Below are 25,936 nucleotides of genomic sequence, written 5' to 3'. Positions count from 1 at the left end.
ATTACAGTTACTAAAATTTCCCTTATTCCTTAAATCAAGACATTCTACGGATTGTCTTTGCAAGATTTTCCCTAACATTTATGCTGGAGTACGACGAATTTGTGACACACTCTCTCTCGTCTTTCATCTTATAATAATTAAATAAAACCATTTTGTTCCTTTTTAAATCCTGTGCCTCTTTGTTCTGCATCCACGACTGCTATCATCATATATATATATATATATATATATATATATATATCTTTTAATTTAAATGATATAATGATATATATATCTATCTATCTATATATATATATATATATATATATATATATATATATATATATATATATATATATATATATATATATATATTATATATATATATATATATATATATATATATATATATATATATATATATATATATATATATATATATATATATATATATATATATATATATATATATATATATATATATATATATATATATATATATATATATATATATATATCATTATATCATTTAAATTAAAAGAGCCCTAAGAGACTCAGTGGTAGCGAAATTTTATAGAAGAAACTTTCAATGCTTTTTCAATTGCTATTTTGCCCCATCAAGCGTCATATAATGTTAACTTATTGGCCACTTTCACGGATGATATGTTTAGCAACATGTCAGAATTACAAGATATGCAATACGAAATGGAATAATGAGGAAGATGCCGATATTTTTACTCATAATTTAAACAGTTGTAATAAAAAAATAAATGATAGAAGCGGAATTAAAAAATTCAATCTGAAAGATCCCTTAACTTGCTAGCAAGATAAAATTTTTCATATTTTCTGGAAAACAAAAAATTTTAATGATTTTCCTGGTTGAAATTTAAATGTTGTGATGATGGTGACTCGAAAGTTTTGAATCAGATTAACAGAAATAGAAAAAAAGGCGTTCACTTCTTCCGAAAAAGTGGGTGAATGCAGTATTTTTGTGACCCATGCTGTTTTCAAAACTTCATCTTCAATTACGAGGTAAAAAAATTACTTTTTTGAAAAAGATTTCTCCAAATGTTTTTTCTTAAACTGCGTGAATTACATAACGCGCTTAATTATGTGTTCTACTTTTATCTCTTTATTTTTTCTATTAATTGAAAATCATTTTTTCTAGTACCTATGAAAATTTTATTCAGGAAATCTAACAATTTAGCAAGCACCTAGCAAAAATATCATTTAATATAAGAACGAATAATTTTTCTCTGTGGTTTTTAAGTTCATTTTTTTTTACTTTTGGAAAAGATAACATTGCACAGAAATGATTTAAGCGACTGTTTTTAATAGAAAAAAATTTGTCGGGGTAAAGCTACTCATTGTTGTTATGATAATTTACTTAATAGAAAGCATAACAAGTATATTTATAAACATCATAAATCGACTTTATAAGTTCTAATCCATAAAAATAAGATGCTTTTTTTCCTAGCTTCAACTGGGTAGAAGTATGTGCAAGAACTTTTCACTAGAAATTTAAAGTAGGGCAAATAAACCTATCAGCCCCCAATAAAAATACAGCATTATCGAGTACATTTATATTTTTGATTAATATTGCAACTAATATAACTTATTACAAGTTATTCTCCATGTCTTTATTAATATCGTTTATTACAAGTTATTCTCCATGTCTTTATTAATATCGTTTATTACAAGTTATTCTCCATGTCTTTATTAATATCGTTTATTACAAGTTATTCTCCATGTCTTTATTAATATGGTTTATTGCAACTTATTTGCAGGCAATTTGTTTCATTCCATTTTTTCGTCTCCTTGAAGGAGGTCGAAAAAAACTTTCTTTGTAAACACCAGAAGTATTTAAAATATATTTTTTTTACTTTAATAAGTTATTTAATTAAAAGAAGCATCAAAGAGAAAATTTTTGAGGTAACAGTGTTCTATCTTGACTTAACAATAGAGATCGCCATGCTTAAGGTATCTAAGATCGTTTCCTTTCAGACTTTGAGGTTCACTGCATTCACCTTTGAAATACAGAGGAATTCTGTGGTTTACCATCCATCTCAAGCGACAATCACACCGAATTTCATTACCTGAAAAGCAAAAAAGAAAAATAAATAAATGAAAAATCAAATAAAGTAAAAATAATTACATAAGTTTTAAAAATATGAAATATATATTAGGTCAGTTCCGTGACACGGAGCTTTTGGAGCCCGCTCTAAATTATTTGAACTTTTGAGAAGTTTATCGTTTAATGATTAGCAATTGTTAATCATTCAACTGATCCCCTCGACGTCGGGATAATCGTCAGGTTTTCGTGGTTTTCCTCTCCTTGTAATGGTTTAGGTTCATCAAAAGTTCTCTAACTTTCTCTGGAAAGCTAATTTGTCCCAATGCTTTATATAAGAGTTCCCCTTTCTTCCGGGTTAGGTTCAAAATTACAGGGTTCGGCGTTGAAGATTAATAATCGCAAACTCAGAAATGTTTTCGGGTGTTCAACGCCGGTTATAAGATAGAATGAAACTATTTAATGGTTAGTTTTTCGATTAATTTAATTAATAATTTTAACGTGACGTCATTACTTAATACGAATTCTTTTATTCATATTTTAAATATTTCTATAAGAAAACCAAGCTACAATAAAAAAGTTAAAATCTTAAAAAGAAAAATAACAAAATACGATTCAAAATTTTTACGAGCTTAGGGAACATCTTTTTCTTCTGAATGTGGTTTGAACCTTCTACTTAAAATGCATCAATAAAATTCACAATTTCTTAAATGTATAATTTATATGAATTTTTATTTTGATGAAGAAGTCGCAAAATAAAAATTGTCGGTGTCACGTTGGGAAATAATTGGTATCGCTATGAGAAGGTTGTACTAAAAACATTTCAACTCTACACAAAATCGTTTATTTCTAATAAAAAGAAAAGAAAGAATATATGCACTCTTCTCTTAAAATGAAAACCGATTAAACTTTTCAGTCTGTTTTCGAACGGCATAGTCAGAGTAGCTTGGACCGGGCTCCAAAATTTCCATATCCCAGAACTGACCCAATGGTTAGAAATTATTCATCACCTGCCAACATCATTGATTGCAGTTTTTGCATAATCGGTGAAAAAACTTCTTCTCTAAGAGTCACAAATTTGTTGTTATTCAGATGTACTTCATGCAAATCTGGCATGTTGCTGAACATATTATCTGGCAAAGTGGTCAGCAAGTTGTTGCTGTAATTAGAATGAAAAAAAAAATTAAAATTGTTCCAACGAAAAGCATATTAAATTTTGTACTTTTTAAGAGGCAGTTGAAATAAATAAAGTAAAATGACGTTTGCATTAGGTTTTATCGAATGTTTCTACCGTATGCTGAAAGAAATATAGTCCAGCAATTATAGCAAAAACAAAGACGTATCTTTGTAAGAATTAGTAATAGAGGTATTTTTAACAATACGCTTTGGTATATTATTCAAAATTCCTGAAAACTCCTCTTTTCTCTTTTATACGATTCCCTTTTTTCCCTTTTTTTTATCCCCCTTAAATAAGGGTGATTTAAGGGAGATAATTGAATTTCTTCAAAACGGGCAATAGCATTGTTTCTACTGTAGTTTTTTGCGTTAAATTGAATAAAACCATGAGACGATCGAACAAATAGTTTAGAAGTTATAAGGTTTTAAGTAGAAAAAGCACAAATTTGTACTTTTACGTATTTACACATTTAATATTGCTATCTAAACAAAACAGACATTGTTTTCTTTGAATTTTTTTACGTTTAATCAAACTTTTTACTTTGCTATTTATGGGTTAGATGAACATACTTTTTCCTATGAAATTTTTTATGCTGAATTGAATGAGATAGATTCGAGTTGAGAGGATTTATAATTTTGAAGATATAAGGGTTTCTTTAAGAATAGCTGTAGTACATCAAAAATAGTACTTTCTATATCAAAAGCCCCTTTCAACTTATAAAGTATTCGTCCTTCTGTTTCTTGCTTGATCTCATTCACTTAAGCGATAAAAAATACATAGGAAATAATACCTCACTTGTCTGTAAAGCAATTTCAGGTGCGTGAATAAGTGCAAGTAAAAAATTGTACTTTTCGCACACAAAACCTTTATAACTTCTTAACTATTTATCTTATCAATTTCTGTTCTGTCTTAATTAAATCAGCAGCAAAAACAACATTGGAAAATAAGCATTATATGTTCTTCAACAGTAGTAGTATAGCAGTGTAAAGTGTGTTGTATATTTAAAAAAGTCGCAAGTCATTTATTTAAATTCAATTTCTCTGGAACTATTAGACCGATTTCAATTTTGCATTTATTAAATTGCTCAAATTTTGTATTTTGCTACGTAAAGTTACATTCTCTAAAATTATGAAGAAAAAAAATAATTATATTTTGCATTTCAAAATTTTACGACTAATTTTAAGTAAAATAATAAAAATAATAAATCTTCACTTAATGTTATTTTTATCTTTGTATAAATGAATTTTGTAGGTGTGTGGAAAAATTTTTCATGTCGCTTAAGAAGTTCTCGAGATATGGCGAAATGCGCAAATAGTGAACTTTAGTAAGGGGTTCAAACTTTGAATCGCGCTTCTGGTCTAAGTACGGAGAACGGAGACCATTTTTCCCAGATTGCGGCTACTCTCTATATTTTGAAAATCATTAATCAAAATTCATCGAAAAAGAAAGTATTCTTACTCAGAGAAAGTACGTTTTTGTATCTGATTTCGTAATTTAAAATATCGTATGCTTTAATTAATTAGTACCCTTGAAATCATCCCTTTGATCCATTAAGTTGGAGTCCTAGAACGTGAAGATCCGATTCTTAAAATAAAAGTTATTCAGAGTAATCATTTTTTTTTTTTTTTTGCTTGAGCGCGCATCGTACATTAAAATTTAAGAACAGATAAAACATCCTTTTTTTTGCTTCTAATCTAGTAGCCGATATTAATGCATGATCAGGTTCTTAAATGAAAAGAACTTAATTCATAGAATTATTTTTTATTTACATATTCTTCACTATGCTAAGCGTAGAGAAGGGACAAACTCGCCTGTGTAATGTTTCTCTGAATAGCGTTTATACGGCTTTAATACTCACCACTCACTTGATACATTATGCTTACTCCTCTTATTCTTGTCTCTTTGTTAAATATTAATTTGTGATCCCTGCCTTTATTTTTTTAACAGGGGTTCGTAATTTTATACAAGGAATTAGATTATAGACAGAGATATTAAGATTTTTGACTACACATAATTACAGAAAATTAATATTACCTGAGATCTAAATGATATAATTTTTTAGCTGGATTGGGGAACATACTTCTTGACATTTCACTTATTGCATTGTTTTTCAAAACAAGCAAATCTACATTCGGTAATTCTCTGAAAGCATCTGGATGGATGAAGGAGAGATCTGCACTGCTGATTCCTAATGCCGTCAGGGTTTCGAGACGAGGGAATTCGTTGTCCAAGCTGCCCATGCCAATGTTGTTTACATCTATTAACGACAGTTTCTTGAGGTTGCGCAACTGAGACCAGTCCCAAGTTGTTATATAATGAGCTCCCGTTGCTCGGATTTCTTCTAACTCATTCTCTAGTCCTTCAAAAGCCAATTCTGAGTCTGATAAGGCCATCACTTGGGAGTTTGCGAAGCGAATCTGTACAAGTAATTTTACATCTATTACATCAAAATACATAAATTAACTAAAATGTCTTATTACAAAGGACACACAAAACACGCAAAGAAGTTAATGGAATTCCTGCAAGTGACGTAGTGTGGGTACCACGATCCTGAGTGGTTGCTGAAACGTGGCATTTGTTTACGTTAGAAACTGTTAGTTCCATTCTATTACGAGTAAGCCAAGCCCGCCAAGTATCAATTATTTTAAGAGACACATATTAAATTCTTTCATAAAATCATTCTCGAAGATTTCAATTATTTCACTAAATATTTACACAGAGATTTAACACAAAGACAGGCACGAAGCCATGCGGAACATAAACAAACTAATTATGCATCGAAGTAGTTGCTAGGTACACAAAACAAACATATATTATGGTTCCAATAAAATACATAAGCAAATGATTAATTTAAGCTAAGTAAAAAAAGTTCGCGAAAGAATTATATGCCAAATAATTCGATGCATGATACAGCTCTGTATTTTTTTAACTTATCGTCAATTAGCATTCTAACTTGCGTCGAGAAACTTAGCTCAACTTTAATGCTCCATTTTCATGATAAAGATTTGCTGGCGCGGACGTCATAGGCCATATGTGTGGAGATCTTCTTCTTGAAATGCAAGTATAACCATATACTATTTTAATTAGCATGGGTATTAAAACTTGAATGGTAGAGTTTAAAATACACTTTGTTAGACCTTTGAAACAGAATTTTTATTAAACATTTTTTTTTTTATAATTTTGTATTCTTTATTGATAATAAGTGATAAATATCACATTAATATTTTAATAATTTATGGTTATAAAATAAAGCATGAAACTCCGGTATCTTTTTTTGCAGTAAAAGCAAAATTTCCCAAATACGGCTCACTTCAAAACAATAATTTTTCAAATTTGCACTTATTTGTAGGTGTTAAGATATAAGAGAAACAGTTAATAATCATTGAAATGTCCTTAATTTATAAAATAAATTATTGATAAATTTTGAATATGAATGAAAAAAATATTTCAAGTTACTTATTTTTGATTTTATATTTTAGAGACAATATAAATACAATAATCTAACAGATTTTTTTATTAGCTATAAGACTGTTTTTTATAATAAAAAAACTACTAAAATATAGTTTAGTTTCTAATAAGAGTGCAAAAATCATATATATGAAAGGGACACCAGTGTCACACTGCGTAAAAGAGTTAAGGACATTAAGGGATTTTTAACGGGAATTTTGTTTTATAAATTGGTTACAAAGGATCAAACATTTGTAAAAAACAAGTCTTATCAGTGAATGATATTTTGTTTTACTAAGCAAGTTTTCCTTACCTTTGCAAATCTTGTATTTTTGAATATTTCTCCAGGTATATATAAAAGTGACGAATCTTCTATATTAATTGCTAACATTTCGTAACCTTCAGCAGCTTTGATGGGAGCAATTAGCTCCTCCGCATTCATTATGTTATTGCATGTCATCATTGAGAAAGTGTCAAAAGCTCTGCAATTGCAGGATGGAGACAGATCCTCTTCCGGAGGACAGCGTTGTGCTATCGCTCCACAGGTTAACCACAGCAGAAGTAGTAGCACGTTGAAACCCATTTAAAATTTTGTCACAGTCTAAAATATAAAATTCATTCAGTTTCTGATTTTTGGCACAATTTTTTAGACTAAAATCTCTAAAGTTCAAGCATGTGCAAAAAATAATTTCTTGAAATTTAGCAAAAATGTGTCAATATTGCTCCGAAACATTCATATATTCAAACTCCATATATCCAAAATTGAAACTCTCCACATCACTTCTCAACAGAAGTGATGTGGAGAGAGAAATGTTCGTTGGCTGTCGGCAGGACCTCCGAATTCGTAGTAGGATGTAGTACCGTACTACCGTAGTTATGCACTACCGTACTACCATACCGCAGTACAGTGCTGCAGTACTTTAATAATTACCGCTTTTTAAATAATTGCCACTGATCAAGCACGTTCCCTGGGTTGAGGTTGGCTGGAATAGTGGCTAGACGCGGATTATACGGGTAAGGGTTTTACTAACCTAGGTACGTATCCGCGTCTGGAAGGAAAGAAAGTACTACCGTGCTGTACTACCGTAGTTTTGCACCCTAGTTAGGAATAATTGTATAATGGCCGCCGCAATAACGCATCATGGTATATTAATTTCCTATTTTAAAAATATAATATGTTGTAATTCGAAAAATAAGATCACAATAGTTTAGTCAGTGAATCGGTAAATTTAATTTCATTTGTTTGCTTATTTCCTTATATCTTATGCACTTTTAAACAAATGGAAGGTATGTCAGGATGAGTCACTGCGAAGACCACTCGATAAAGCTTCCGAACTCTCCCTTGACTGGCGAGCATGACTATGATGGCTAGAGCATCCTGCTGCGGAGGTCCGTAGTTCGAATCTCGCCGGCAGCCAACGAACATTTATCGCTTTTGAGACTATGCATTTCTCAAAAATGAGTTACGGTATTCCCATTTTGAATTCATGGGGTTTTCAAATATGTCTATACTTATTTCGGAGCAATTTCGATACATTTTTGCTTGATTTTGAGAAACCTTTTTTTGCTATGTATCTGCACATGCTTGAATTTCCGAGATTTTAGTCTAAAATGTATGTTAATGAACATACATTTTAAACTAAATCACTTGAAAACTTTATAGATTCAATAGAATCAAACTGATTGGGAACCGGCTGTTAAAGTTTTTAACTTCATCGCCATTTTGGATCTAAATTTGCTTATCAGTGCCCACGCATGGGGTTTTCTCAAATATAATGTAAGTATGTTTGTGACAGTTCTCTTGTCAGCAAAAATAAGCAAACAAGCCTCTCCCATACTTACATAACAAATTCACATTCCACCTAAGCTTTTAGCTTTAACTTTGACTTCAGTAATCTTATTTTAGAGTTGAATACAAATAAAGAATGCAACTTTGCATGAAACAATTTTTATGTTTCAATTCTTTTAAGGAAATTTTGAGTAGAAAAATTTTTAGGAGTTTTTTGTGCTTTCCTTCTGTTGTTAAAACTTTGACCTCTGAAACTCCCCCCCCCCCCCAATTTTACTTCAAATTTGAAGTTTGTTCAAGTGAAATTTTTTGCTACATTTCTTTATACCTAAAATAAATTTGGAAAATAATACGATTTTAATGTATTCATGGAGAGCGTTACTCATTTCCATTTTTCCCGCTTGTTAGCAAAATTAGAAAACAGAAATCCTTCTCACGTGTCATTTACTTACGTAATATTTCCACTGCTCCTTATCATAAATAAAATAAAACTTGTTACAATTCGTATTTTGAGAATAATTTATGGAAAGAAAAAAATTACTTTGGAAAAATACTGAGTAAAATGTTTTCAAACTTTAAACGATATCCAGTGAATCGTCCTTGAAGAAAGAAAACTTAAAAATTCGGCATTTTAGAAATTTTATTACTGAGAAACAATTCTTATCAAATTTGTCTCCAAAAATTGCATTATTTAGAATGATGCGAAAATTCAAGCGCTTCACAATTTAAAAACTTTTCGATCATGCTTAAATTAAATAATGAAAAATAATAATTGATTATTAGAAATAAATTTTTGAATCGGTTTATTTTTAGGATAAAAATATTTCGCAGTTGTGGATATAAATTTTTCGATTCGCATAAAAGAATTTTTGAGACTCGGCTAACTACCCAAGAAGTGAAATTAACATTAAAAGATCCAAATTTCGACTACTCTCCTGACTAAACTTTTGAGACCACATTTTCTAGGTTGCGGCAAGCCCCCATATTTTAATAGTAAGAAATCCAAATCCGTCAAAAAAAATTATCCGTTGTTTTATTAAAAAAATTCCTTACAGTGTCTGATTTCGTAGTTTAAATTATCGTCTGCCCTAATTAATTAGCATATCTGAAGTTACCTCCTTGAAATATTAAGATAAACATTTAATTAGTGCGTAAAAATCCAATCATTAGAGCAAAAGTTATTCATTAACTTTTATTATTTATTTATTTATTTATTATTTTTTTTTTTGTGTACTGTGTTTCTATGTATTTCAAATGCTAGAAAATTACATTATATCACGTTCATTTAACTAAAAAATTAATTGAAGCAATGTTAATTATAAACTTCAATTTAGTTAAATAATACACTAAGAATGTTTCAACTGGAATTAATTATCACAACATTTCGATTGTCACACATTACATTGATCATCCGATATAGTTGCAAGCGTATTGATTCCATTACATACTAGTATTTGTGAAACATAATATTTTAACAAAGTAATAAAAAAAAATATTGCCAAAATGATTTTTGTTGCTAAAACTTAAAAAAATTAAATAAATTTAATGTCTGTTTTTTCCCCTTTTGTTCGTGAAGATAAAAAAAAGTTAAGTTCAACAGGTAATTCAGGAAGGAAGAAACCAATACAACATTCTTTCCTTGGTTACATTGATCATCAAAATGTAGTTATGATCAAGAAGAAAAAATTCTAATGACGGTTTTTTTTTCGAGTTTTGGTCAACTTTTTACAATTCAGATTACTAAACGTTTTAATTTCGATAAAGTGAATTAAAAGAATTATTTTTAACTTTATATGTGAGTTTTGTATTAAATTATAAAGAAAGTCTGTCAAACTTACCTTTATTTTGATCAAAGAGCATATGTGTTTCATGTGGTTATTGACAAAAGACTTTTTATCATACATCTGTAATATTCTCATGCTCCTGAGATAAAAGATATTGATTGAATAAATTACATAATCATAAGTATTTTTTGAACAGTTTAAAAACGACCTAGTTTTGAGAGCGTCCTTCATTTTTCAAACTCTGGGGAATAGGAATTTATTATTCACTTTATAAGTACTGCAAATCACCTATATTAAAATATTTTTTTAAATAGCGACACCACTTTTTAATTTTTTTTTTTTTTTTGGTGTCACCTATGATCTAAATTTCAGGAGTTTTTGCACCAATCTTTTTTAAATGTTCTATAAATATTACCAGCGACACGTATGCTTTTTTTTTGTAAATTAGGATATGAAACCGTTTTAAACCCTCAGAAACATGGCCAAGAAAAACAACATATCAATTTTATATTTAAACCCTTAACCTCTTGATTCCGAGTTTTTATTAAACATATTTTTCCTACTTTTTTCATTCTTTTGATTTAATTTGGGTCTAAAATAAATGAAAAATACTATATTTATCATTTCAATAATGTGTTGTTATGAAATACAACATGAAACATAGGTGTCCCTTTTTGTTTAAAAAGTAAAATCTTCCAACAAGGCTCACTTCCAAACAATAATTGTCCAAATATGCACTTATTTGCAGTTAGGTTTAAGAGAAAGTTGTTCATCATTTAAATTTTTTTAATTCATAAAATCAATTGTTGATAAATTTTTTAATATTAATGGAACGAAATTTTCAACTACTTTTTGGATTTTATATTTTAGTACAAAAATAATTCTGAATTTTGTATTATAATGGATTCGCGTCTAGATTTTTTTTTGTAATTAAAAGATACTAAAATAAATTTTTGCCTGTAATTAAAGAGTCAGAAAAAATCTATATAAAACAGACACCGGTGTCCTTTCTGCGTCAGAGAGGTCAGAGAGTAAGAAGCGGCAATTAAAGATGATTAGTTTTGATGTTAGTTAGTCATGACATGATAAGTTTTTTCTACCTAGCAAACATTTTTATAAATAAACGTGTAAGAGCCAAGAGTAATTTCGATTTTAAATGTGTTTCGGACAATAAATTAAAATTTTTCAAAATGAAAAGAAATGTTTCAAAAACATTTTTATACATATATACGGGTATATATATACATATATGGGTTTTAAAACATGATTATGGGTAGATATATGGGTACATATGTTTGGGTTATGGGTTTATATGGTTATATATAGGTTTCAAAAGAAATCACAAATTGCTTGCTAGATAATAAATAAAATAAGAATCAGAACTATTTACTAACAAGGGAAACTAGGGAAGTGTGACTCGCCAATTTTGAAATAAACTCGAGGGATGCATGTCTTATGAGGAACAATTTTAGGGGGCAACATTCGTTTCGGCCCATAGAAGGTCATGGGAGAGATAAAAAATAATTCAATATATGGAAAAATCGGTATTTTATTACTTCAATGCAGACTATTAGTTATTGTAATTGTCTCATAATCCAATTAATTTGTAATTAATTGGATGATTAATTATTTTTTTAATTAATAGATTAATCAGAAATTATTAATTAATTAATTGATTTGCAATTACATACTCCAATTAATTTGGAAAGTTTTTTGAAAAAAAAAATTTAAAATATTTGATGGCAATTTTTTTTTTTTAAATTAACCTAACAGGTTTTTCTGAAAAACTGCAGATACATAAAATTTTCAAAATTAATTTTAACAATAAATATGCATTATATAGTACGTGAAAGTAATTAATTATCCAATTAATTACAAATTAATTGGAGTATGAGACAATTACAATAACTAATAGTCTGCATTGAAGTAATAAAATACTGATTTTTCCATATATTGAATTATTTTTTATCTCTCATAGGACCTTCTATGGGCCGAAACGAATGTTGCCCCCTAAAATTATTCCTCATAAGGCATACATCCCACTTGTTTATTTCAAAATTGACGAGTCACACTTCCCTAGTTTCCCTTGTAAGTAAGTTTGGATAATTAAAGCGAGTTAAACATATCATAATCAATTCATAATCAATTAGCATGGCCATATTCATAATCAATTAGGGGTAATATGGCCTAACATCCATTCCAAACAGCAATCGTATTTATAGGTATTATTTGAAAGTAAATTAATAATAAAATTATTTATGGTTAAAAAATTTTGCTGAATTAGAAATTTCTTTTTCTCCATACCATGACATGAAATTTTTTCTCTCCATACAACATGAGTAATCCAAATTTTTCATAAGTGGTGAAATAATCTTTTCTTTGAGAGTTACAAATTTATTGTGACTTAAATACACTTCATGTTAAAAAGGGACGCTCTTAAACATATCTCCAGGCAAGGTGGAGATCATGTTATGGCTGTTCATGTAATAAAAGGAGATTGAAATTTGTAGAAAACAGAACAATATTTAAAATTTCATACTTTTGTGAGGATAATTTAAAAACTAACCTTCCACGTTTATGGCATCCAAAACTCATGAAAAAAGTAATTTTGATAAAATAAAAATAGGTTTTTAAGTAAAAATTGTGAATTTTTCATTAATTTATAAAGTACATACATAGTACGGATTTATGTATAGAACAGCATAATAGGTAATAAGGAGGAGGCTTTCTGTTACATACGCACTCTTTTGCCGAGTTTTTTTAATGACCATTTTGTGAAAATGTGGATATACTGCTTTGACACTGCATATAATTCCTGTCATTAAAGCCTGTGAGCTAGTTAGAGTAAAAACCTTAGACTTGAAAAATCTCCAAAGCAAAAAAGGGACACCAGCTTTAAATCGAATGATCTGGGCGGCTAATTCTGATCTCTAAAATAAGGATTTACACATTTCGCATATGTTACAAGGCTGATCAAAATAGTGCTCGTTGTTATTTTGCGTAGAGTTTCATTTTTAATGTCACTTAAGCAGAGACAAGGTTTCGTTACTATAATGAAGTGATTATTATTATTATTACTTTATTATTATTATTACTTTATTTCAGGTTTTGATACTTCTTCAGTATCAAAACCCGAAATAAAGGAGTGATACACAGAAATTAAAGAGAAACTATAAATTAAAGCAAGGGACATATATAATCAATCTACATCATTTTTGTTAGTTAGTTTGTTTGAACTTGTTTGTAATCTCCGCTGCATATCCAGGTTTTATTCTTTCATTTCACTGAGGAGGTGTTTCAATCAGTGGTTCTTAATTTTTTTCGACTTCGGAACCCTAAATAATCATTCTTCTCTCGGTGAAATTCCAACTTTAAATAAAATTTAAGGTAATTCTGAACGTTGTAACCTACAAAAGACTATATTTAAAATATTGAATTAGAGAGAATGAATATTTTTTATCGTGTAATAATCAATAATTCTGAATTAGGTTTTATGTCCAGCAGTTAAATGCGCAGTCCTTGTTCTATATCTAGTTCAGTTATGAATTTGTTTCTAGAGTATACACAGAATTTTATCCAACTGTTCACGTGGCATTATTTGTGGCCGCTTTTTCCTGTTATTTTAACTTTACTTAAAAATTATAAGTTGAAAATAAGTTGAATTATAAGTTGAAATTAATTGAAGTAATGAACCTATAAATCTGTCCCCTATCAAACTATTCACTCAAAAAATTGCATCCTCTCCTTTTTTCTCGAAAATATCAAATTAACAATAATAAGATTTTTTCTGCATTACAAATCATTTTTCATTAAGAATTTGTATTGTCTGGTACTGTTCGAGTACTGAACTTCAAGTTCCATTCTTGGTGGTTTCACTAAATTGAAAACGTTCGAGGTAAGAAATAGGAACAAAAAAAATTAAAGGAGAGTGTAATCGAGGATATTTTATACGAGTGAAATATTATTCAATCTTAAAGATTCAAGTCACCTTCTAAACTTATACAAGAGTTGGATTGCGTAAAAATTTTCCACGTGAAAAAAGAGCAATTAGTAAAAAAAGGAGATAAGTTTCACAATGTGAAATATTATCTCTATATTTTTTTTATTTTTCGTAGCAAAGCAGATGTTGATGTTGCTGCATCACACGTGCGTTGAATTGTTTTTATCTTAATTATTTTAACTCAGTTAATTGTCTATTTTTTTCTGAACACCATCCCCACTTTAGTCGATGCATTAGCCGATGCATTTATGATATATCGGCTCCTCGTCAAAACGAATCGGCTCATATTGTGAAAATGAAATAGGATGATCAGACAACTTTCAATTTTGAACTTTCAGTTTAAAAAACAAAATAAATCTTAAGAACTTACTTTAAGATTTCTCATAGACGTTTTCTAAATCTAATGAATATTAAAAAGTGTTCCTTATCACACACACCTGCAATATTCTCATTCATAGCAGATAATCTTTGCTGACTGATTTTAGAACTGATATAATATAAATAGAAATACAAATACCCTTATGCATATTAAAAATGTTAACCGATTTGCTTTTTTTAGACGTATGATATGCATTTGAATATTTTTATCCATATGTAAATGTGGGCTTATAAGTGTATAAGTATACATTTACAGACAACATTTACTACAACAAGCTACAATTGCATATGTGCTTAAATGTGTACAAAAATTAGATATAACCTCATATTTACATGGATTAATTAACAAAGTTACTCATTTTTTTCATCCTAAAACAAATTTTATTGAAAAATCTCAATTAATAAGTTATGTAGCGGTAATCAGCCTAGATGAACAAGAATATAATCTATTACTGTAATAATGTTTAATGATTACTAATTTTTAAAATATTAAACTATTATTACCATTTAAGTTAACTAGGTCTCTCTCTTTTGGCTTCTGATAGCTCAGATTTAGTTTTTACCTATAGATAAGCATGTTTATTTATAAGTAGCATAAATGAAGATGTATTTCACCCAACATTTTATTTTAAGCTTTCAAAATCACGTAGCTTTTTTTGCATGCAATATAAATGAAATACCACTTCTATAAACTACTCGTGTTGTCTACATAATCCATTGGTATGTACGCTTAGTAAGTTATATTTAAAATATACTTATTTTTATAATGTTTCTTAATTTATTCAAAATTGAAAAACATGAAACAACCAAAGACATCAATAAAATTAATTATAATAAATATTGTTCATTAATTAATTATAATTAATTAAATAAATTATAATTTAAATTAATTTTGCGACTGTAGGAACCTACATGTCGATATGAACCAACATATAAGAATTACAACGTTGTTTTCATTGATATCGCACAGGATTACTTGGTCACATAGACTTCCCTGGAAAAAATTTTAAATTTGTTATTATCTCTGCAACACCTTGTTTCTTTGAAAAAATTATAAGGTGAGTGTTTGTATTTATATGTTTGAAGTGGAATTAATTGCATGTAATAGTCTTATTTTTCTCACTGTGAAAATAAGAATTCAAAATATAGTTATTGAAATTACGTTTTACTTTTTTTTAAGCATCATAGCATTATCAAGTACTGAGATAAAGGGGTGTTTATTCACTGGATCACCAAACGATGAAAAACCAGTGAAGGAACAAGTGTTTGTTTACTGGCTTTTTTTTCTAAATTAATGAAAATAAAAGATAAACTTTAATTTTCTTGTACCTTTAGTGCTGCTCCGCATCAAAAGTAAGTTAAAAATACGAAAAACAACTGCTAACCAGTGAGGCAACAGTCAGTGTTCCTTTACTTTTCATACATTTCCCAGTGAATGAACAGTTTGTGTGTTAATATGTTGACACTTTAATTTTCAATTCATGATTACAAAAAAAAGCTAACATTTTCCAAGTATTTATATGTTATAATTTCAAGAATAGGCTTGTTTTTAAATATTTGTATGGCTTATAAATTCATAAAGAGCATTAAAAAATTACCAAAATTAAGTGTTCCTTTACTGGGTGTTCATTCACTGATAAGAACCGTTCTTTCATTTGGTCTTCTTACTGCTCGTTATTTGAACCTCCAAAACTTTAAAACAATATTATGTAAGTTCTCTACACTTTTTTTTTTACATAATTTGCAATTAGTAACAAATATGTTGACACTGTCATTTAACTAAAATTACGAATTTTGAAATTAATATGATTTTTTAAAAGGCAAGCGAAGCTTAAGTGTTCCTTCACTGGTTAGTTTACCCTAGGAATAATTTATATAAATGGAAATCGTTACGAAAGAAATCTACGAAGCAGAAATAAATATCTTTATTTAGCAATAAAGTTCACTATGTTTTAGATACCTAAGGGTGTCTCCCTTCAAACTTTCAGGTTCGCTACATTCACCTTCAAAATACAGAGGGGTTGGATGGTTCACCATCCATTTCAAACGACAATCACACCGGATAGCATTACCTGAAAAAAGAAAAATTGATTTTTGTTTCCAAAAAAAGGAGTGAAAACGCTTGATTAAATCACCGGAATTACTTTTTCCTTACCTTTCAGATATAGCGATTGTAAAATTCTAATGACTGGAGAAAAAATATCCTCTTTAAGAGTCACAAATTTGTTACGACTTAAATTCAATTCACGTAAAACTGGCATGTTCTTAAATATATTATCTGGCAAAATTCTCAACAAATTGTCGCTGCAAAAATAACAAAATCAAGTAAATTAACAGTAATAAATGCATACAGCCATCCACTGAACAGTTATAACAGTAATAAATATATAAATACAAATATATATTAAAAAATATTGAAATTTTTTAATGACAGGAGAGAAACTTCCTCGCTGAGTGTCACTAATTTATTACGACTTAAATTCAATTCAAGTAAAAGAGGAATGTTCTTAAACAAATCATGAGGAAAAAATCCCAATTAATTGTCGCTGCAAAAAAACAAAATGAAATAAAATTAATGAAATAAAAATATAATACATTACAAATACGTACAGTGTGCAAAAGAAAAAAATCGACCACCCTGAATAACTTTATCTATAAGTTGGATTTTCACGTTCTAACCCTCAATCTTAATGGCTCGAGAGAGTGACCTTAAATATGCTAATTAATAAGCGCAGATGATATTTTAAGTTTATGAAATCAGATACAAAAACGTACTTTCTTTGAGTTAACTTTTTAACAAAAGCATAGCGTATGACTCGTGTGGTTCATGTGACTCGTTTTTTTCGGCGCACATGGTTAGCCGTTTGACGCAGAATTCTTATTAAACATATATTTTCTACTACTTTCATTATTTGTTGTTGTTGCTCATCCCCTTGGTCTAGAGCCATAGACCAAGTCCGGAAGATCATGTCGCATCAGCAAGTCATAGACAGTCTCTCCATCACTCATCAGTTGCTTCACAGAGGCACCAATGCAATCCAAAAGATGAGATGGGGAAGCGATGGCCGAGCAATGACAATAGGCATAAGTCTTTTCTTTCGCTCTGAAGGTCAAGCACTTAATATGGCCGGTCCTAAGTATTGACAAAGCTGTATGAGCAAATCTAGGACAAGTGCACTGCAGAGATAATCCGGGGCATTTGGCGGCATACCAATCATGATCTGGTGGGTGCTTCCACGCTGAATTTACCCTAGCTAACTGCAGGGAGTGAACCTCAGACACTAGTAGTTTAGAGGAAGGGGGAGTAACAAGTTCACACCCTTCCTTGGCAAGCCGATCAGCAATCTCATTCCCATAAATACCCACATGGGAGGGGATCCACTGCAAGTGCACCGAGCCTATCTGAGACAAAGTAGTCAATTCGATAACGATTTCCTGTCCCAAATTTTCCAAGATACTTGGCCAGCTCTTCAAATATTGAATTGAACTCTTGTTATCCGTTAATATCAATGTGTCAGGTACGCCAGAGTCCATGGCTAGGATCAAGGCCTCATTTATGGCAATTAACTCTGATCGAAAGACCGAGGCATGGTTCGAGTTTCTAAGCCGGCTTTTCATTATTTTGTATTAATTCTTTTCCTTATTTTGTATTAATTTAGGTAAAAGGTGAATAGCAGTTATTTCACATGTGAATAGCAACTATCTTAGAGGGGAATAGTAATTATCTTAGATGAGAATAGGAATTATCTTAGAGAAGAAAAGCAAGTAACTTAGGGAAATAGCAATTATCCTTGAGGAAAGTAGCAATAGTTATTGGTTTCTTGGCTTCACTGAGAGATATTAGTTAAACTGTATGCAGTATTTAATGGAACAAGAGCCTTAATTTACTGTATTATACCATACCTAAGCGATAGTGCATAATTTAGGCATGGTAAGACTAAACCTTTTTAGAAAAGTTCTAACTTGATTGAATTTAAATTTCTTCAACAGCAAAAAAATTACCATTACCTTAGATCTAAATGATGCAATTCTTTAGCTGGATTAGGAAACATGTTTCTGGTGATTTCACTTAGCTGATTTTGTTTTAGAATCAGCAATTTAAGATTAGGCAATCCGCTGAAAGCTTCTGGGTGGAGGAAAGATATCTGTGCATTACTGATTCCTAGAGCATTCAGAGATTCCAGATGGGGGAATTCGTTGTCTAATGAATGCATTCCAATATTGTTTACATCTATTAACGACAGTTTCTTGAGGTTGCGCAGTTGAGACCACTCCCAAGTAGTAATATAATGGGCACCCGTTGCTCGGATCTCTTCCAGAGTGTTCTCTAGTCCTTCAAAAGCCACGTCAGTGTCCGACAAGGACATCACTTGCGAGTTTCCAAAACGGATCTGCGCAAGTATTTATATATATTAATTCTCAAATACATTGGTTAAATTTATAATAAAAATCTCTAAGAAAATAATAAACAAAATGCATTGAATAATTAATTTGTTTCTTAAATAACTAAGCGCAAAAAATTATCATGCTGAATAACTTTTTATTTAATGATCGGATTTTCACGTACTACAACTTAATCTCAATGGGGTCACCTCGAATATGCGACTCTATAGTGCAAACGATATTTTAATTACGAAATTAGACAAAAAAAGTACTTTTCTGAATAAATAGACTTTATTTTCGATGGATTTTGATTTCTAACCTCCAAAATATACGGGGTAGTCGCAATCATGGAAATATGGTCCCAATAGTTTGGTCAGGAGAATACTTAAAAGTTTGGAACCCTTAATGTTAATTTTACTTTTTGCGTAATTCGCTATATCTCGAGAACTTTTTAAGCTAATTGAAAAATTATCTACAATATAAGAAGTTGGCCTAAATATTTTGGCTAGGATAGCGGTTCTAAGCCATGTTTCAAGAATTTTTTTATGTGAATTGAAACGTTTTTAAACACAATAAAATTCGTTTATCCAAAGCTATAAATTGTGAATTAAATCGATTAAATAGTTCTCGACAAATCGTATTTTAGAGAACTTGCATGTTTTTAAAATTTGTTTTTGCAGGAGCTATTCGAATAATTTCGTAAAAATTTTGTATTATGACTTAAAAAATGTCATTCCTTAAATTAGGGTAAAAATGTATATACCAAACAATTCAAAATTGCTTCGACCATTAATGAATAAAATGTTAAAAAATTATCAAGAAGCTTTTTTGCCTATTACCTTTAGATAAACCAATTTTACAATAGTGTGTAAAATTTTTTCAATTCGCTTAAGAAATTCTAGAGATAAGGCGAAATGCACAAAAAATAAATTAGCATTAAGGGGTCCAAACTTTGAATCGTTCTCCTTAGCAAACTAATAGAGCTATATTTCCCATATTTCGGCTATTTCTCATATTAAAGGATCAGAAATCCAAATCCATCAACCTAAAAAAGGTATGAATATTCAGAGAAAGTATGTTATTGTGTTTGGTCTGCTACTTAAAATATCGTCTGCACTAATATAGCATATTTGAGTTCAGCCACTCGAACCAATAAGATTGAATCCTAGTAAGTGAAGAATTTTTTTTTTGGTGTATTGTACATTTGCAAAGCAAAGCAAAAAGTATATTGTAGTAAACATCTTTCAAATGATTTTTACCCTTAGTTTACTTAGCTCCATACATATGCATATAAAATATCTAGATACGATTAATAACAGTCAATTATCTATCTTATCTTTTAAAAATTATCGAAATGCATTTTGAAATTTTAATTGCACTTTGAATTTAGCTAAAAAAAAGTCAACCAGGGGCAAAAACCTTTTGAAAAATGTATATTCTGCATAGTGCATTGTAATACATTATATTTATTCTTTTGCTTTGGGAATATAAGTCTTTTTTTTCATAGAATAGACCATTTATATAATTTACCTTGTTCTACTAATAATATCAGAAAATATTATTACTCTTGATTTTTTTTTAAAAAAAATCAGAAAATTTATTTACTCTTGAATGAATCTATAATGTTCTGAAACACGTTAGGCTTTTTATATAGTATATATTTTTTAATTTTTGATTAATTAAGCAGTATAATTAGAAACTAAAGTGTAAAATCTAATGTCATCATTTAATGGAAACAAAAACGATTAATATAATTAAAAATAATAATTTCTATAAAAATTACGCTGCTAATATACATATTGATAAACTTTTAGTCAGAAATTGTCAAAAATTGAAAAAATCAATAATTTATTTGATAAATATAAAACAAAATCTATCTGACTCAATATCGCACAAATTTTTTCTATATATTATTATGCGAAAGTGCTAAACTAATCTTTAAAGGTAATTTCAAAGCAAGCAAAAGAAAAGAAAACGAAATCTTTACACTTAGGGTTCCAGCACTGTATATGTATGCATGTACTGCATTTAATTATTATTAAAATATTTAATTATTTTTAAAAATGTGATTACAGTTGTAATCATGATTACAATATTAATTACAGTAATCAATTACTTGTAATCATGATTACAATTTTGATTACAGCTGCAATCATGATTAAAATATTAATTACAGTAATCAATTACTTGTAATTGTGATTACAATTTTGATTACACCTGCAATCATGATTACATAGTCGATTACAGTAATCAATTACTAGTAATCGTGATTACAGCTGTAATCAAAATTTTGATTACGACGTTATCATGATTCCAAGTAATTGCGATTACAAGTAAACACAACAAAAACATTTACGGGTAATTATGATTACAAGTAATCAAAATATATGATTACATGTAATCTAAATACATGATTACAAGACTATTGTATTCTTATAAATGATTCTATTTTACAGTAGATAGTATATTTATAACGATACATTTTGCACGTATTTACATGTGCTGCATTTTGTACGTATTTATATTTGTACAAAGGAATGTAACTAAAATGTATATACATATAAATTTATTGAAGAACTGATACTTTTACTTGATGTGTTATAATTAACTGTACTGAAATTTTATTTGTGCTATCGTTGATGCATTGAGCTGGTCAAGATTTTTTTTTGTTGCTGGCACTGCATATTGTTAATTAAAATTATTCTATTCTTACCTTTTCGAAGTTTGTAAACTTGAATAAATCATTTGGAAGATACATTAAGGAAGAATCTTCAAAGTTTACAGAGAATATTTTGTATGACTCTGTGGCCCTGATGGGTGGAATTATTTCCTCCACACTCATGATGTTGTTGCAATTCAGCATTGAAAATGTATCATATTCTTTACACAAACAAGAGGGCGCCAGGTCTTCTTCGGGTGGGCATCGCTGACCCACTGTTGCACAAACTAACCATAACAAAAGTAGAGTTTTGTATCCCATATTTCAAAGCTTGGTGCAATCTACAATTTAAGCATAATTATAAATTTCAAGAATTATATTTAAGCGGAAGTACTTGAATAAATAAGAGGGCAACTGTTAGGTCTGCTCTTTTTTTAGAAATAAAAAAAATATTAATTTTTTTAATATTAAAAGGTTGTTTTTTTTTCCATTGCCCACCCGATTGACACTCGTCTTTCAGGTATCAGTAGGGCAGATTTGTGGGTCACTTTTTCAAGGGCACCATAGTAGGTGAACCATCGTTGCTCCCACAGTACAGAGAATGAAAGAGCACTCATGCCTTGTCCGGGTTTCAAACAGAGGACCTTTCTGATGTGAATATTGAAAGGTTAAACTTTTTTTTAAAACAAAATTGAAACTTTTATGAATTTATTTTTGTATACTCTTTGACAGTTTTTTAATGTCTAATAACATACCAGCTTCCCACCATGCTGTTATATTGAACTTTACTCTCATCTCATCGTCGGAGCTGAGTCGACTTTTGCTTTTATATTCTTTCAACTCAGGAGGACGCTATAACTCGAGAGAAACTTTCTATCGCAAATTTTGTTTCACCTCCATACCGCATTCACGTGATTTTTCAATCAAACATCGAGATTTGTATTTAAATAAATAAATATAGTAATTGATATTTTTATTAAAATGCTAATAATATTCTGGGGTTAAATGCTTCCTGCATGCACGTTTTCTTGCTTAAATTTCAGGTATTTTTTTAAATAATTTAAAAACTGTTCTTGCACATAATATTTTTGGATTTATATTTTCAGTTTTTTTTTTTTTTTTTTTTTTTTTTTTTTTTTCAAACTTACCCTTGTGGTATGAATCAATATAGAGTTCTATAAAAATTAGACATTTAAAAAAAATGTGATATTCAAACAAATTTCATCAAATTTAGAGCATTACGAAAAGGTTAAAACTAGTTACAAGAGTTAATAAAAAAAATACGTGTGAGAAGTTTTTTAATGGATATTTTGTGTCCGAAAGTCTTTCATTTTATATAAGTCTGCCTCCACAATTAACTTAAAATTATAAGTATAAAAAATTCAGTTCTGGTAAACCTGGAGTAAGCCACGAAGCTTCAACTCCTGAAAAAAAAAAATACAAATACCAAAATACTTATAAATTGTTGTTGGAGAAGTTGTCCTCTCATAATTTGATTTCACTTTGATATTTAAAATATTTCTCTACACTTACTTTACGTTTGTCTCAACTCAATTTTTAAATTACTTATGAAAGTAAATTCGTGATAAAAAATTCCAAGCATCTTCTTTCCAAGCTCAGATTATTGCACAATTATTGCAATATTAAATTATTGTTGGATGATTAGGCGAATTAATAAAGTATAAGAAGCGTCGATATAGACGAGGTTAAGTGGAGGAAGATCTTGTATGGTATGGAGATGAAAAAAACTTAAAATCTACATAAAAGAATCGACCAAAATATCGAAAAGTAGACAAACGCTCAACCTCTAAAATTATTAAATGTTATATTGAAAATAAACAGGTTTTCATGATAAAAAAAGGAGCAAAGCCTATTTTCTTTTTGACATTTCTGGCGTATCTAGGAAAAAGTGAGATCCGTGTTATTACATTCTAAGGTAACAGATATCCAAAACAGTAAAAATTCTCGACTTTTTGTCCTTGTTCACGTGTATCGTTTAAATATGACACATTTTATTTATAGATTTTTAACATGTTACTCATTCATGAATCACTCACCAACAATAAACTGCAGTGAAGTCATTTTTTTTTTCACAAGCTTGAACCCACTTAAAATGTTTGTAATCAAAATATTCTCTCGTTTGATTACGAATTACCAGCCTCCCCCATTCTACAAAGATTCTTCGGAATTCTCTCGGGAACCCAAATCAATTTTCGCGATAAGCACTTTTTATCCATAATATCTAAAAGCAATGCTGTTCTATACGCATAACAATTTTTATGATTAACCCTTTTTTATGTATAATATTTGAAAGCAGTACTGCTCTGTAGCATAACAATTTACAAAATTAACACTTTTTTATACACAATATTTAAAAGTACTGTTGCGCTTTCAGCATAATATTTTCGTAATTAACACTTTTTTTATACATAATAATTAAAAGATCAAGCTGCTCTACTGGCAAAGCAATCTTTCTAAATAACACTTTTTACACATAATATTTAAAAAAATTTCGGACGGTATAACATTTTCGTGATTAACACTTTTTTTTTACGTAATATTTAAGAGCACCGTTGCTCTGTCGGCATAACATTTTCGTGATTAACACTTTTTATACATAATATTTATACTTCTAATTATGCATTATTGTTCTTCTCATGTATTAGTTTATGCAGTTAATACAATATTTAAGAGCTATACTTTAGTTTTAATAATGCTAAATAATTAACGCATGGGAAAGATACTTTTTATTAACGGAAAATGGTCAGAAATACGTTGTTCTCTGATTCGACCTTAATTTGGGATTAGTATACTCTAGTTTGATTAATTTGTGTATACTTTATTTTTAACTACCATGTTTTTTTAAAAAATATTTCTCACCTTTTTCTTTGGAATTTATACATTTTGAAAATTTGTGTAAAAAAAAGGACTTACAATTAATACGTCTATAAATAATGAAATTTAGAATTGTATATAAAAAGAAATTCACCGAAGTATCTGTTTTCAGATTTAATCTCTATACATTATTACAAAACAAAACTTAAATCGTATTCTATGTAAATTGATTTAAATTTTTGCAATATGATATGTTACATGATTGCAAGAAACTTTAAAAATGTAATATAATACATAATTTCCGTTAAAATCAATTATAATAAATTTTTTTAACTTACGATTTAACTGTCGTAATTTTCTGAAACACTCTCCTTTCTGAAGAATTTATCAAAAAGGTTTTTAATCACGCACCTGCAGCATTCTCACTATCAGCAGATAATTTACGTAAACTGATTTTACATTGATTTATTTTAAAAAGTTACATATGCATAATATAAATGAAATTGTTAAGGTAATTGAAATACTTTGCGTTTGCTGAAAAATGTATTCATTTCATAAATGATTTATGATTGGGTCATACACCATTTGTGATTTTTTAGTGGAATTAATTTGAAATTACTCTTAAAGCATGGTCGGCACATATTCTAAAAATGCACACATATGTGCTGAAATAACCATTAAAATTTAAAAAAAAAAAAGCTTTTTAGTTCGATACACCCCAAGCCCCGCTATGCCCCGAGCATATGTGGAACTAATATAAAGATGTACAATTACCGAATTTTTAATAATATTTTGCAGCATTTTTTTATAATTTTTAAATAATCTTTTGAAACTGGGATCAAATTAAAACATGGGCGTCATATTGCCATTAAACACCCACATATGTCCTGAAATATATATTAAATTTTATATCTATTAATTTTTTTTATATTTAAAATCAATTATCTATTAATTTTTTTGTATGTAAAAAAATATTATTCGTTTCAAAACTCGAAATTCTCAAAGAGTAATTATAACTAACATAAAATTTGGCAATTAGTTGAATTTTTATGCTTTTTCGGAACAGGGAATTCTTTTGACAATAGTATCAAATTAAAACATGGGCATCATATTGCCATTAATTACCCAAAGATGATTTCAGACTGCACAAGTTTTTTTTTATCAATTATTTATTATCTTTTAATAATTTTATTTAAATATGGTCGAAATTTCTTCAAATTTAGTTCAAACGAAAAAGTTGTTCAAATTTTTACATCAATGTAATGTTATATAGCAAAATACATAATTTGAACGAAATCGATTGTATAGTTTCTGAGAAATGGAATTTTAAAAAAAGACGGGTAAAATTCGATTTCTTTTTGAACTATTAGACCGATTTCGTCCAAACTTTGTATTTTACTGTTTAAAATTACATTCTTTAAAATGATGTAAGAA

General features: G+C 29.0%; 2 protein-coding genes and 1 long non-coding RNA gene across 3 annotated transcripts in view; 1 reads left to right on the top strand and 2 right to left on the bottom strand.

Moving 5' to 3' along the window:
- LOC147805781 (uncharacterized) overlaps positions 1-25,936 on the top strand; it is a 29,709-nt gene that overhangs the window by 1,203 nt on the left and 2,570 nt on the right. The gene's annotated exons all lie outside the window — the stretch shown is intronic.
- On the bottom strand, positions 1,681-10,489 carry LOC107444528 (oplophorus-luciferin 2-monooxygenase non-catalytic subunit). Its single transcript, XM_016058681.4, has 5 exons — positions 10,302-10,489; positions 6,988-7,275; positions 5,262-5,644; positions 3,061-3,209; positions 1,681-2,075 (listed from the first exon to the last, which is right to left on the bottom strand). The coding sequence occupies exons 2-5, from the start codon at positions 7,255-7,257 to the stop codon at positions 1,933-1,935; spliced, it is 945 nt and encodes a 314-aa protein (XP_015914167.2). The 5' UTR covers positions 7,258-7,275; positions 10,302-10,489; the 3' UTR covers positions 1,681-1,932.
- LOC107444529 (uncharacterized) lies at positions 16,536-24,934 on the bottom strand. Its single transcript, XM_016058682.5, has 5 exons — positions 24,841-24,934; positions 21,722-22,008; positions 18,634-19,016; positions 16,781-16,929; positions 16,536-16,697 (listed from the first exon to the last, which is right to left on the bottom strand). Exons 2-5 carry the CDS (start codon positions 21,986-21,988, stop codon positions 16,555-16,557), a joined length of 942 nt encoding a protein of 313 aa, XP_015914168.4. The 5' UTR covers positions 21,989-22,008; positions 24,841-24,934; the 3' UTR covers positions 16,536-16,554.

This window comes from Parasteatoda tepidariorum, chromosome 8 (genome assembly GCF_982258835.1).
Source record: "Parasteatoda tepidariorum strain Cologne lab strain chromosome 8, Ptep-v5.0, whole genome shotgun sequence".
Lineage (NCBI taxonomy): Eukaryota > Metazoa > Arthropoda > Arachnida > Araneae > Theridiidae > Parasteatoda > Parasteatoda tepidariorum.
This window is presented reverse-complemented; position numbering and strand designations above follow the sequence as displayed.

Excerpts from the sequence above, each read along its gene's own strand:
- LOC107444528 (XM_016058681.4), bottom strand. The coding sequence starts at position 7,257 with ATGGGTTTCAACGTGCTACTACTTCTGCTGTGGTTAACCTGTGGAGCG. Across the intron at positions 3,210-5,261 it reads TTATATCATTTAGATCTCAG|CAACAACTTGCTGACCACTT; the intron begins GTAATATTAATT and ends TTCTAATTACAG. Across the intron at positions 2,076-3,060 it reads GCAATCAATGATGTTGGCAG|GTAATGAAATTCGGTGTGAT; the intron begins GTGATGAATAAT and ends TTTGCTTTTCAG.
- LOC107444529 (XM_016058682.5), bottom strand. The coding sequence starts at position 21,988 with ATGGGATACAAAACTCTACTTTTGTTATGGTTAGTTTGTGCAACAGTG. Across the intron at positions 19,017-21,721 it reads AGTTTACAAACTTCGAAAAG|ATCCGTTTTGGAAACTCGCA; the intron begins GTAAGAATAGAA and ends ATACTTGCGCAG. Across the intron at positions 16,930-18,633 it reads TTGCATCATTTAGATCTAAG|CGACAATTTGTTGAGAATTT; the intron begins GTAATGGTAATT and ends TTATTTTTGCAG.